Genomic DNA, 14,305 nt, shown 5'->3' on the forward strand with positions numbered 1-14,305 from the left:
TCATCGCCTGTCATCGGTGCTGCTAGCGATTGTCTCCAAGTCCCTGTCGCGGTGCGAGCGATGGGGAAGATGGCGGCTGCCGTCATCGTACTCAATGGCTCGCGGACGGTCATTTTCTTGCGTGTCATCCTGGCGATGCCGACGGTGACGGTCCCGGTCAGCCTCCCGGTCACGGCGTTCCCGCTCCTCCTCATCGCGACGCCGGTGGCGACGACGTCGCTCCTCATCGTCACGGTCGCGCCCACGGTCCTCCTGTTCTCGATCACCACCATGTTCTTGCTCGAACTCCTTTCGCCGCATTTCTGCTGATGAATTAGTGTCCGCTCTCGATAATTATTCATAGCGACTGTGCTTACCTCGCAACTGAGCAGTAGCCGTGGCATATGCCTGAATCTCCTCCTTGCTCAAGACACGAAGGACAATCACGAAGTCATCTCTGACCTCAAATCTTTCTTTGCCAATGGTCAATGCCTCCGGGTTAATGACACGTCGGTTGATCTTGGTCCAGCGAGCACCAGAAGGCACATCCTTCTTGGTCTTGTCGTCCTTGTGAGGAGCAACGCCTTCGCGAACAGGATTCGTATCCTCAGGGAACTGAGAGGTGGGTTGCTTCAGTATACCCTTGATGGGTCTTGAGTCCCCCTTGTCCCGGGGTGGTGATACAACGCGAACCTGTTTTTGCTCAGCCTCGGCAGCCATTTCTCGACCTCTTGATTCGTCTCGCGCCCGGTCGAGGTCCCGCCTTGAAACGGCTTGCTTCTCAGAAGCAGACGACGCCGCAGTGGAAGCGTTGTTGGTAGCTTCTGTGCGATCCTTCGGTGTAGACCTGTCCTTTTCTCTTGGCTTGCCGTTATCATCCATGGCAGCTAGTAGAGCTTTGAGATCCATCAAACCCTTGGTATCATTCGGGTTGAACGCAGTCGAAGCACGACGGCGTCGCCGACTGGTGCCTCCGGCGGAGTCGTCTGAATGGTCAGAGTTATCTTTTCCGCCATCCTTGGGCCTGCTGGACTGAAGGTCTGCGTCTCGCCTATTGCGTTGCCTCTCGCGTTCCCGGTCATGGTCACGGTCTCGCTCCTTTGCCTTCTCCCTTTCTCTTTCACGTTCACGAGAGGTAGACTCGTCTCTTGGGCTGACCTTATCTCTCGGCGCGTCGCGTCGTGACTCTACAACAATTGGTTCCTCGCGTGGTGGTGACTTGCGCTCATTATCTGTCTCGCGTGGTTTGTAGCGTTCAGCAGCACGGGAGCCGAGAGCTTCATGTTCGAGATCAGAGTCTCTATGCCGCCGTGGGGAGATTTTCGCATCTCGATCCTCTTCCTTGTCTTTGGGAGCACCGAGGCCAATGGCGGCAGCCGCAACGCCAAGGCCGGCAACAACCTTGTCGCGCACCTTCTCTCCCTTGCTCTCTTTCCGGTCTCGGCTCTCCTCAACCCGAGCTGGCCGATCTCTAAGCTCAGACGGTCTTCGTTCATGACGGCCGCGAAGCTTATCCAGGTCCTCGTCCGATCTACGCTTTGGTTCGCGAGACTCGTCTCTGCGTGGACGACGATCCTCGAGATCCCGCCGCTCTGGTTCGACAGGCCGCCGGCTTTCTGCGTGGTCCATCAGTTCGGGACGCAGCCCGAAGCCGCGCGATGCAATGGTATCATCACGCGCAAACTCGTCACCGCGATCCCGTCGGTGGTCCCTGTGTATCCTTTCGTCATCCCGAGGACGGAACATATCATCCAATTGGCCCATGCGGGGAGGAGCATCCTGATAAAGTGATACAGGTCGCGGTCGCGAGCTCCGGCGGTCAATAGTTGGACTGGCCGGTACATCAAGAGTGCCTGACCGGCGGGCAGGGTCGATGGGCGGTGGTGGGATAGGCGCTGCAGGCAATGCAGGCATAGCAAGTGCAGGGCGATCATATATACCAGACGCGGCATGCTTGTTGTATCGGTCAAGAGCACCGGATGTTGGAGGGGCCCGTCTTCCATCAGGACGGCCACCAATATCGTTGCTCACAACGACAGATGGGCGGTAGTAATTCGCTCCACGGTCGAAACTATCGCGCCTGCTACGGCTTCGCGGCCGGTCGTGATCCAGATCATACCTTGCCAGATCGCTCGGTTTCGTGTACTCGTAATCGTCGACCGCAAAGTCGGCAATGCTACCCTTTGGAGTATTGACGTACATGGAGCCGCGACTATGCGGTCGGGCTGGTGCGCGGAGACGATCATCGCCTCCTAACCGTTCCCTCGCTCGGTAGAACTCGTCGTTGTCAATGCTCGCACTATGGTGTCTGTTGTGGCTCCGTGCCCGAATGGATGATGCCGGTTGGCTGTAGTATGTCTCCTCACTGGATCGGTAAGGATCTCTGTTTGGACTTTCCGGTCTGCGAGACCTGTGCGATGTCCCGGAATCATGAGGGCGGGAGTGGTTCGTAGTGACGATGATGGGCTTCACGGAGCCTGTATCGATGGTGGATGACCGATGTCGTGTCCGGCTCTGATCACGGGTGCTGGCGTTTCGAGTAAGAGGCTCTTTCGTGACGTTGTATGTCGTGATAGTCGTGGTAGTCGGCGCCCGGTGGTGACCCTCGCCCTGTCGCCGAGGAATAGTCGCATCGTAGCGAGCGGTCGGAACAGCATGGATATCTCCGGTATACGAAGCGCCGTACCCGACGCCGATAGGCAAGGAAGCCCTTGCCGGGTTGAACGTAGGGGAGCGACGCCCTGAGTTATACCGGTACCGAGGGTCAGACATTGGGTGCTCGTACATGTTGTGTGTGTTAACTGTAGAGGGGTCGTTGATGGGATGATACTCGGACGAGACTAGGAGGATTTTCGAGGTGTGACAATAAGCAGAGACTGGCTGGAGATCGGGTAGCTTGCCCGAGAGTGGGATATCCGGGATCTTTCGAGGGCGATAATACAGCCAAGTATGATTATATATGTGCGTAAGATGGAAGATTCTCCCAGTGGGGGCGAAAAGAAGACAGGCCGACCGAGCTTGAAAGCGCCGAGATGTCTACGTTCGCGTGGAGGCCTTGGGCTCGCAACTTGTCGCCGTGATGCAGCTCGGAGAGCTAGTTGTGTAATTGCACCGTAACGCGCTGGTGCCTTTTCCCGAGTTGTCCCAGGTCAAATATTCGGGTTGAGTACGAAATGCCCAATGAGGCGATAAGGGTCCTGGACAATCGTGGGGTAGAGTGGCCGCTTGCACGGCGCCCGCTGCGTATGCCAGCTGGGCCGCAGATCGCGGGATGGGCGAGCAGCTCCAATAGTGGCCACTAACCGGAAGCGCGACCTTGTCCAGAATGCTCAAGTGCAATTGGGAGTGGAGTCGAGATGTGTGCAGCCGCTGCTCCCGCCCGTCTGTTGACGAGAACAATGCAAGTCTCAGATCTCTGGGGGGATTTTCTGGTCAAATGACCCCTCACGACCGAGAGGCAAAGGGGGTGATGAGCGCGGGTGGTAGGCGAAAGACAAATTGATGGTGTTGTCGTGTCGGCCTGATGGCGTGTGCCCCGGGTCCGTGTCAACAAGATCGTCCAGTCAACTTAAATTGTCAACAAGAGGCTTCCAATGTAGTGACAGCGGGATTGGAGAGGCTGCTCTGGACAGCTTTCTGTGTCTCTTGCAGCGCCACGGCGGCGATCACAACGTTTGCTGGTTCTCGAGGTCCTGCCGGCACGGCACCCTGCGTCCCCTCCTCAGCTGCAGCTGTGTGTGTCGGCTCCTGGTCAGCAACGAGGGCCGATAAGAGCAGAAGCTAGCGAATGGCCAGAGAAGAGATGTGAGGGTGTGTTCGCGCTGCTTCCGACGCTGAGGCTCTGCATATAAGACGGGCTAGAAGCAGGCCTCTGGAGAAAAATCGCTGCAAGATACCGGCCGGCTTGGGCTTGGTAGAGATGCAGACGCGGAGCAGGTTAGGTCTCTCGTGCAGCCTGTAGGTATCATGCAAGTCAAAGAAAGTCTGCGAAGAGAGTGGGGGGAAGGGGGGCACGACGGGGTTTGTTTCGCCCAGGTTTACAAGGGCGGATTCACAACGACGATGCCAGACAGCCAGACAGCCAGACAGCCAGACAGGCCAGACAGGCCAGACGGGCACGACACAGGCCAGATGGTCGCACGGACAAGCTACCCGAGCCTCTGGGATGGAGGGGCGCCAGAGAAATTGGCGATGACGTCCGGGTCAGACGAAGTGCAATCCCCTGCCCGTGGAAGGTTGCGTCAGTCCGTTGCGCCGTCGTCCGTCAGGGGTGAGCCTGGGGCCTGGGCTGGAGCAGCGCGCGGCGGACCATCTTAGCGACAACGCCTCTTTCCCCCTTCGGGCTCTGTCGCGCCGCCTGCCAGCGACGATCAGCAGTAGTTAGTCGAAATACGGACTTGCAACTCTGGCTGTTGGCTCTTGCGGGTTGCCCTGCTTGCCCTGTCCAGCTGTCTTGGCCCTCTTGTGTGCCTGTCTGTCTGCGTAATTCCCGTAAAACTACTCGTGGTTCCTCTTCTGGATCATGATCATGCCAGCACCTCAGGCCGCGAGATGTCAATGCGTGCCTCGGGATGACTCTGCGGGTGTGGTTACCCAATTACGTGCAAGAGTGACCAGAGACGAGAGGCAAGGCCGCTGGCGGAGCGCTGGATATCTTTCTGGGACGTTTTCACTTACTACATACATACACACATACAGCCTCCTGACTACAATCCATAGTCAGCTTTCAACCTGGTCATATGAGAGCATCGGCTCTAGTTGATAGCTTGGTGCAATGAACTGCGAATGGTTCGCATTGTACTGTCTCGGACCACGTGGTTGGCTCGGCCCATCCCTTCTCTACTGCTGCTACGGATGGCATTCAACCTATTAATAACTCGCATACACGCAGCGGCCAATCCTCCAGGCACGAAGGGATCCGGTCATTGCCTCTTCTGTGGCATCAATTCCGTCACACCAGGGCGGGCGGTTTGCTGCCGTTTCTTGCGGTTGTGCATGGTGCTGTTATGTGTCCAAGCCCCCCACTCAATCGAAGTCCCCATCTTCCATCTGGTCGCGTGTAAAGAAGTGCAAGGATGAATGGGTTGGGATTGCCGCTGTTGCAAATCTATTCCCCCAGTCGCATTTTGGGCTTCGATGCTAGAGCCCAACCTAATCGCTAGTCGATCCGCTCTACTAACAAGCCAGCAAGCTCAGGGCTTCTTGTTGCTCTGGTAAAAGAACCTGCCCATGAATTGGTTACACAAGGAAAAGTGATGTTGTCAACCCCCATTTGGCAATGATGCTTGTCGTCCAGTTACATCGATCCACAACGAGACCCTGCCGACTCGCCAGCCGAAACTTTACTTCCGCATACTCGCTTTGTTGCCCAATTGATTGGCAATGGCCAAGGCATTGACAGCCTCCTCTATTCCCGCCGATCGACATGCGACATGCGTTCTTTCAGCACCGCCCAGTCAGGACCGCGCCCTGCTCGGCAGATCGCAGCTTCACTGGCGCGGGTTACCGCGGCCCGCGTCCACCGAAACTGCCACAGCAAGATTTCTAGAATTTTGCCTCACCCCACATAGGACATGGCCTGACGGCCTACTGCCGGCCTATTCACAAGCGTTCCTGTACTACGGCGAGACAAAACGTGGAGACTATGTATCAAGTTGCTCGTTGCCTACCGGTTTCGTACAGAACCGTTGAGACTATAATAATTTCCTCATCTGCTACGCTGGCTGCTAGGCTCTTCCCAGCCGGCCATGTGGACTATACTGAGGTGCCCTGCCTAGAAGCGGCAGCCAACCCAGAACGCAATAGTCACAAACAATAGTCTCGGTGGAAAAGGTTTTAGAAGCCTTTGTCGGCTGATTTACGCCCAGACCATGTTGGGTAGACTGGGTTGCCCTGCCTCGTGCCCGACCGGCTACTGTAATTGCCATGAACGTTGATCCCGGCAAACACCTACCAAAGACCAATTGCATTGGTCATCCTCCAAGGTACAGGCCATCCGCGAGATGATACCCAAGCCCAGCGCCATTCGGATTCGCGCGTGTGGCTCCGAGATACGATGGAAGAGAAGATATTTCAGGCCAAGCAAGATGCGGATCCTATGTATCTCAATCCACTCAGAAATCGCGTCTCAACTGTCTTTGACACTAGAAAATGTAGTTTTCTCGTAGTGAGACTTCTCGTTAATGCGGAGTTGTAGAGTCTTCATCATTTAGTTCCGGACCGGGGCGTACTCCCCTATAAACGAGGCGGCGGGTGTTCTGACCATTGGTAGCTGTTTCCCCTATACAGGAAACTTCAAGCTCGACAGGTGCAGTATGATCGACACAGAGAACATATGCGGCTCTGAGTTGTTGCCTTGGGTTCTATTGGGCACGAACATGACCCAAGCTATAAGTGTCTGAAGGTTTCATCAGGAAGACGTCGCCACCGTGGTCTGACCACCTTCTGCAGCACTTCGGTGCCGCGAGACGAGAGGATTCGATGAAGATGCAAGAGTGTTGCCGCCCGAAAGTACGGTGAAGACAAACTCCGTCGGACCTTGAAGATCATGTAGCGTACACAGTAGCCTGCGTCCCTACCTTTTCTGGAAGTTTGAAGATAAAAGACAGGGGCAGGGGCTGTAGACCCCAGCAACGCACCCTCTGACACCTATAGATCGCCGCTGACAGCCAGGACGTTGCCGTGACAGCTCACATGATGAACCAAAACTACGATGCGCCTTCTTCTGCCTGCGTGTGCATTGACGCCTCATGCCTATTCAGGGCGTAAGCACATGCGGCACCATCGTTACACGACTCGACGACTTGCAGCTGAGTCGAACCAACTCCTCACGCTCTACCATCAGAGGCTATGAGCCGTGCGATCTTTCCTCGGCATCTACAACCCTCACACCGCCTCGGACATAAGGCATGGCACCGTAGTGGCCGTCTGTGGCCAGATGGAGAGGAGTGCCAACATTTCGGGATGAGGGGATTTCGATGAAGACGCGCTGCCAAAAGGTCAACTCCCGATGCTGGCCACAAAAACAAAGAGACGCTCTCTCCTAGCCGCTGTTACATCATATGTGATTCAATTGTTGTCCAGAATCATTCTGGTGGCATGGGAAAAGATCACAACGGCGTTGGTTTACCCACCCCCTTTTCTGCTCGCACATTCCTCCTCATCTGACGTTAAGTAAGTGGCTTTATGAGTATGATTATCAGTACTATTATGATTTTATGTATTTTCGCACTTTTGAAGCACTCCCATCATCTATCCCATTCCAAACTAGAGTTGTATTGCCGTATACTCTCCAGTGCTCAACCCACATTGACATAGATACCCCTCCCTGTAATTGACCCTGTAAGCATCAGACACATCTTGACAATCTACACTTACTGCTAGTTTCTTAATAATGTTTGTAGCTGTCTGTACTATTACTCGAACAATGGTTTCTGGGCTTCAACGGTCTATCGGAGAATCCTGATACAATTTGGCCGTAGACCCACCATGTCTCTATGTGGCTATCATTACTATTTTGCCCATATTTCCACTATCAGTTGTTGTTAATAAGAGGAGACGGCTCTGAAGGTAACCATTGGAAGAGTGGTATTAGTTACGGATTGCCAGCGCAGATAAGCGTAATGGCGATGTCAGCGGGCAAATACACTACCATACTTACCATGGTCTCGAACGCGGAACCTATTAAGCGACCCTCTTTTCCGCTCTGCGAGAATTTCTGTGGTCGTACGGTTCCCTTGCAGAGGCTTGATTTCTGAAGTGCGAAGTGTCCTGCAGAATCTAGCTCTGTCGCAGCATTCTTCCCTTATCAATCCTCAAGTCAGCCCGTACACAATGCCAGGACTTGTACCTGACACGATAAGCATCCCTCGTAAATGCTGTTCTTGATCCTTCTTGAGCTAAATCAAGGGAGCGTCGACCACAAGAGGCCAACGGCAAGAACACCGCAAGAACTAGCAGCTCCAGCCTGTCATCACAATGATGTGGCACCTACCGTCCAAGAGCATAGCACAAAGAGCCAAACCAGGGGGGAATGAAGCTAAAAATCACTCTTGGATCGTATATGCTTCGCGCAAATTTTTATTTTTTTCCCCAAAAGTTTAGATGGACGAATTTCTTCTGTGCATCGACATGCCTAGTGAAAAAAGTGATGCGCGACCGGGCATGTAGTCAGCTCAAAGGGAAGTATTGGAAGAAAGAGAGCCTTTTTCCATGAGGTGCAAACTCAAACTAAGTCCGAAAACTCAAAGCTATCTGGCAATTCTCGAATGATATGTGCCAATCACCAAATCTTGACCTTAGAAAATAGGAGGCGTGGTTAATCTACAATGGCGGCTATGTGATCTGTGACGACATATGATTGTATTTGATGCTAAAAACTACTACTTAGCAAACTATTCACCGTTCCGCGGGCTACTTGATTCGATATGTCGACATGTTCCCTTTATTAATCAGCCTTTGCACAGCGTTTCGAAACGGGCTGTCTTTCTCCTTAGGAAAATCTTCTTTTACTACCAAGCAACCCGCGCGTTCAAAATATCCATCTTGAAGATGGCGTACAACCATAAGAGATCCGATTTGCCTTCCAGGTCTAATCTCGGCTCCGAGGAGTAACAGAGAATATCCACCATCTAGAAGGGTCGTCCTATCTACTTCATCAGAGTACCCCTCATGGGCGAGATAGCACTGATATGTGGTAGCTTCCGAAGGTCTGTTGATTTTCCAACGCTGAAACTTTGAACGGCAGTTATTGAGAAAAGGGGCGGTCAAAGGCATAAGATATGCATCGAAAATTAGTATGTTGGGGGGATTCATATTCTGAGTACCCTTTGTGAGCATCGTACTGGCATCTGCTGCATCTTCTGATACTTCCTGCTGGAAATAAACATTTGAAAAAGTCATGGTACAGTCGTAAAACTCTCCAAAACAAAACCAATCCCAATCCCAATCCCAATCCCAATGGTAGGGACGTTTAAAGGTCCATGCTGCCCAAGACCACGATGGTAGTTGATTATATCGTCGGATGCAGGTTATGTTTTTCCACATCAGCCCTTGTATAAGTGATCCGTAATGCAGCTTAGTCGGAGATGGATTTTCCAGTATGAAATATGGAATTCCCTGAGTGAAGCATATTGTCGGCGTGCTTATGCCGTTCAAACCATCCTTTGAAGACAGACAACCACATGACGCTGGGAGTTGAGGGTATGATGGACTGGCCTCACATCTGGTATCATAATTCCGATCTTGTGATGAATGGCCATTGATGAGGGCCCGTTGGAATTCTTCGAGCCGAGGGAATCTTTTCCATGACTTCTTCGATTCCTCGATCACTGCAGCAAACGCATCGAGTGCATCTTGAGGGAATGTAAAATCCCTGCCCAAAAAGTTGCTCACATGCGACCCATAGTCCTGAATTCCATTTAACTCCATTACGGAGGGGATACCGGTATGTTTGCAGTCAGGAGATGGGCCGAATCGATACGCGTATGGTGCCAATATCGGTGTGGGTTGATCTGCCTTCGTGGCCAGCCACGGCCATCTTCCAAGAGACTCAGTGTAGCAAAGCCCACGGCATTGATAAAGAGCCTGGCTGCCATGTAGAAATAGCAATCGGCGGGAGAGGAATGCCTCTTGGTAAGTCCAGCCTCTTTTTGCCCAGGCAGACTTATCAATTGCGTGTCCGATATCCCCTGACTGAAACGTAATTGTCCAGTCACCCAACTTTATGGAGGATTTCGTTAGCCTTGGTCGTGACAGGCCCCCATCAATGCCGTGGGTGGCGTCTGAGCCACCAATTGCGACAAGTGTCAACTCAGCATTGTTATAAACCTGTCCCATATCAAGAATTTGCTGGTGTCGTAGTGCAGAGTTATTCTGTTCAACGCAGTATTGGTCTATCCAAATATATCGGAACCCAAGTTGCTTTGTGATAACAATGGCGTCTCGAATAGTGTGAGGCAATTTGGAAGGCAATCTCCCCTGCGCGTCTGCCGAACAAATTGATACTCCGCCCCAGACATAGCTGAGAGCAAAGTATGATTGGGAAGGCTCTGCATCGCAGACTTTTAATTCTTGGCAATCCACCAATTTTGAAACCGATGACGGTGGTCTAGACTGTGTGCATTCATAGTGAGTTCGCTGACAGTCGTTCAAACACTGCAATATCTCTTCACACTGCAAAGTCGGTGGTACACTCCTGACGACCGTGCGATTAAGAGACTTAGCAGTGTCTAGATGAAAAACCAGATACCCAAGATTTGATAGACTAAGTTGGGCGCCCCAGAGATCGATATCTTTGGCTATAACAGCAACAATGATCATTTTTGAGGCGAGGGAACTCGGGGAAACCTGGCTTTTAGGCCATTCGTCGAAGAAAGGGAATGCCATGAGCTTATTTTCGACCTGTTGCCCCCTGGTTCGGCCATATTGTGGAACTCGGGTTTCGAAGAGCCGGGAGCAAAGCATGCAGCCATTGGTGGGAGGTTGTGTATATCTCATCCCTAAATCGGCCAAAACTACACTTCTTCCTTTTCCGAATTCTGTGTAGTAGAGACTTTCTGGATCGTTTCTTCGAGTCTTACTATTCTCATCAATGGCTTCGAGAGCATGTAATGCAGCATGAAAATCCAAAGCTCTACAGTCGGCGCAGAATCCAGTGTCTTGGTCTGGAGGTTGAGGAGAACTCATGATGACTTGACACTCCGTGTGGCACACTAGAGTGCCTGAGATTAGTATTACATACCCAAATCTCTATGAGCGTGGCTTACCAGTGCCAGTATGCTAGCGATCGAAGACGTGGATGTCATGAGGTATCATGACATTCGACACCAACAAACAAGGGAAGTGAGTTGGGCGAAATAAGGTATTTCTGCCCGTGCTTTCTACAACGATCGTATGAGTTGGCCTTCCCTAGTACTGAATTGATAGTGCCCTCAAACCAGAGAAGGGTTCGATATCTCGTAATTTACGCCCGCATTGTGCTAGCCAGATCTGTATGTTGGTTCTATCGAAATGTCTGCATGCTGCTGAATGATCTGAAGCTATGAAGAGACGCAGAGAGATGGCAGCAGATTATGACGGCGCGGGGTCAAGTAGTGGAATAAGAAAACATGCAATCACAGGTAGAGGACGGACCGAAGACTGGCTGCTGGCGATGCACTGCCACACATTAGATGACAGATCCATCATGTATGGTTGCTATGGTCGCGGCATCTGTAGATTGCTTAATTGTTACGGGGGAGGAGGGTGGCTGTGGCTGGAATTGTTGCTGTTGTGCAACAAGAGCCCGTCTTGTTATTCGCGGGGCCGAAAACCGCAGCAGGCTGCGGACGCCTTCGTTCTATTAGGCAGACATGCCTGAACATCGTGTATTATTGGCTTGGTCTCGGGCAGCTTGCTGCGATCAATGTTGAATGCTCGTGATGTCAGTGGAATTATCTATGACCCGAGCTCGTCGTTTGATTCGAGAAGATGAACGCGCAAAGGTAGCTTTGGCTAGCAAAGCATTGTAGAGTAGGTGCAGTTCTTCTGATGTATATTGACGTGGCTGGGAGCCTGAAATGCCATTGGGTTAATATGGCCGGCTCGAATTGTTTCATTATTTAAAGCTACACAGCCACGGGCTATGCCTCGAATACAGCGATGGGACGATCGTACGTGCGACTATACTGGATTGCTAGTGTTAAACTCTACGTTCGGTTGGCCTATGACAACCTCCTAGCTACACCCGCTAATGATATCTGGAACTTCTGCTTGAAACCTCTTGTGCTATTTCAAATCAAGATCGAGCTTCCTGGGACGAGCCGCGGGTACACGAAGCTGCAATCAAGGAGCCCAACAAGACTCATAGGTTAGGATGGACCAAAAGTGGCATGAACCTATCGAATGATTGCGAGAAAATACAAATTTGCCTACTGTAGGTAGGTCGTCTGTGGGACAGGGTGCTATTATAGTTGCTCATCATGGAATCAATATCATCAGAAATCGCCCCTCATAAGCTCATTCTGCGCCATCCCACATCTCCCCCTCAAGCCAACGAGCCCATCGGGTCCCAAAGGGGCAGGACGATGGGCTCCTTCTTGAGCACGTCGCGGACCTCCTTGAGCAGGAAGCGCGGGTCGACGACGGCCTGGTAGACGAACTCGTCCATCCAGCGGTCGCTCATGACGAACCAGCCCTTGTCGCCGGCGGCCTCGCCCCAGCTGTTCTGGACGCGCCAGCGCAGGGGGGCGCCGTGGGGGTCGACGTGGACGGCGGTGAGCACCATGGCGTGGGTCATGGCGCTCTCGCCGACCTGGAGGCGCTCGGCCTTGCCCAGGCCCAGCATGTCGACGTTGAAGCCCAGCTCGTAGTCGATCAGCGCCAGGTCCATGATGCCGGCCGCCGAGTTGCTGAACTTGCCCACGTCGGACCCGAAGAAGACGGGCACCCCGGCCTTGAGCATCGACACGCACGCCTGCTTGAGCACCGGCATCGCCACGTTGATGTACGTGACCCCGCGCCCGCCAACGATGTTGCCCAGCCGGTCCACCGTCATCAGGCTCAGCGGCGCGTGCCGCGGGTCGTGCACCAGCGACACCATGCCCGCGATGGCCGAGTTCGTGATGCGGAACTCCGGGGAGGAGATGTCGCGGGCGAACTCGAGCGGCGTCAGGGACACGCTGCGGGCCTTGCCGTTCTTGTCGAGGAAGTTCCAGTTGAACCTCTCCGTCGAGCTGGGTGGCGGCCCGAGGGTCAACGTTAGGATGAGGTGGATCTCGCGCATCATCTTCTGCTTCGCTCCCGAGAGGGTGGCCGCCGTGGTGGACGCCGACTTGAGCAGCTTGCGCAGCACGATGGCGTACTCGCGCAGCTTGGCCACTACGATGTAGTTGATTTTGCTGCTGTTCATGGCATTCCAGCTATCTGGGTACTATTATGGATACGTTAGCTACGTACATTGTATTTAACGCAATAATAATAATAATATTAATATAGCATGGGAATGGTATAGGACTTACTAGAGCCTGCGGAACAAGACCGTATTTCTCCACCAGGTTATAGACCATGTCCCACTGCCCGCCGTCGCTCACCGGGTCAGCAAGCACGCGCTGGACCAGCCTGCTGTCCAGATCCTCGTCGGCGGTCTCGATGATGGTCTCCAGGAAGTAGTTCGACTTCTCGAGCTTGTCCCAGAAGAAGAGGTAGGCCTGCGACAGCTCGAACGACGACAGGTTGTACTTGCGCATCAGGGCAACGCGGAAGACGTTGGTCGACGCGAAGAGCCAGCAGCGGCCCGACGAGCGCTGGTTCGTGATGGGCGCGCCCTCGAACGGGATCTGGATGTTGAAGACCTGCTGGTCGGCGATCTGCGTCGCCCGCTGGGACAGGACTTCCTGGGGGTTGGCCGAGCTGAGAGCCGAGAGGGCCAGCCTGGCGGACGAGAGCCGATGTGAGCATCGAATACCGCTTATGATGCGACACCGGGGGAAACCAACCTGTTCTTGGGGTCTTCGAGCAGCCTGCTCTGCCACGAGCTCATGAGCTGCACAGGCAAACCCTCAGCCTCGCGAGACAGACGCACATCGGGCCTCTTCTCGTCTTGGACGTGGACAAAGTCGTCCTCCGGAGACTCGTCGCTCATCTGGAAAGAGCGAAGTCTCTCGAGAACCGCCTTCTCATGCATGGCCGTCTCCGGCGACACAGTGGACTGAGAACCACCCATGGCTATAGTCAGTCGTAGCTTAATCAAGAGCGGAGACTGTTGATAGAGTATAGATAAGATGAAAAAGTCGCTATAGTATAGGGTTTAAGCAGACAGACGCCCAGCGAGCCACTATGTCTGCAGAACTATATGAAGATGCAAGAGCTATATATCAAGCAGTCAACTGGAAGGCCATGAGACTCGTGACTCCCCCCAAGTGTCCCAGTGCAGCAGGTAGATAAGCCCATGCTTCGGACTTATCAGATGCGCGTGAGTGGCGCCATCGACACTGGAGGCGGGGCGTCTTTGTCTTGATTGGCTGGCCATGGTACCAGGACGAGCGTCAAAGGCGGCTGGGTCTCAGCTCTGAGGACCTTGATGGAGCTATGGCCACGCGAGCGACACCGGATCTACGGTACCGGTATCAACCACCTCGGAGCTCTCTTCTCTGCAGCATCAACACACGGCGGCAGTCACAAAGCGAAATACGGAGTGCTAATCGTAAACAACCCAAAATCTCATTACCAGTCATCTACAGAGATACTATCTACTGAAAACCCGACATCGATTTTTCCAAGCTCGAGAGATCGATCGCGACACCCAGTCATGTGCGGCACCAAAGCTCACCCGCCCGGTTCATGTGCA

The 14,305-nt window shown here is 53.3% G+C and overlaps 2 protein-coding genes across 2 annotated transcripts; both read right to left on the bottom strand.

The window, feature by feature from the left end:
* JN550_001517 (uncharacterized protein) lies at nucleotides 1-2,766 on the bottom strand (the record flags this gene model as incomplete). Its single annotated transcript, XM_049312710.1, has 2 exons — nucleotides 1-302; nucleotides 357-2,766. The coding sequence occupies 2 exons, from the start codon at nucleotides 2,764-2,766 to the stop codon at nucleotides 1-3; spliced, it is 2,712 nt and encodes a 903-aa protein (XP_049176368.1).
* A 9,238-nt stretch (nucleotides 2,767-12,004) lies between these two features.
* Nucleotides 12,005-13,681, bottom strand: JN550_001518 (uncharacterized protein; the record flags this gene model as incomplete). Its single annotated transcript, XM_049312711.1, has 3 exons — nucleotides 12,005-12,889; nucleotides 12,978-13,389; nucleotides 13,455-13,681. The coding sequence occupies 3 exons, from the start codon at nucleotides 13,679-13,681 to the stop codon at nucleotides 12,005-12,007; spliced, it is 1,524 nt and encodes a 507-aa protein (XP_049176369.1).
* Between the last annotated feature and the right edge of the window lie 624 nt (nucleotides 13,682-14,305).

This window comes from Neoarthrinium moseri, assembly GCF_022829205.1.
Source record: "Neoarthrinium moseri strain CBS 164.80 chromosome Unknown scaffold3_Wmoseri_CBS_16480, whole genome shotgun sequence".
Classification (NCBI taxonomy): domain Eukaryota; kingdom Fungi; phylum Ascomycota; class Sordariomycetes; order Amphisphaeriales; family Apiosporaceae; genus Neoarthrinium; species Neoarthrinium moseri.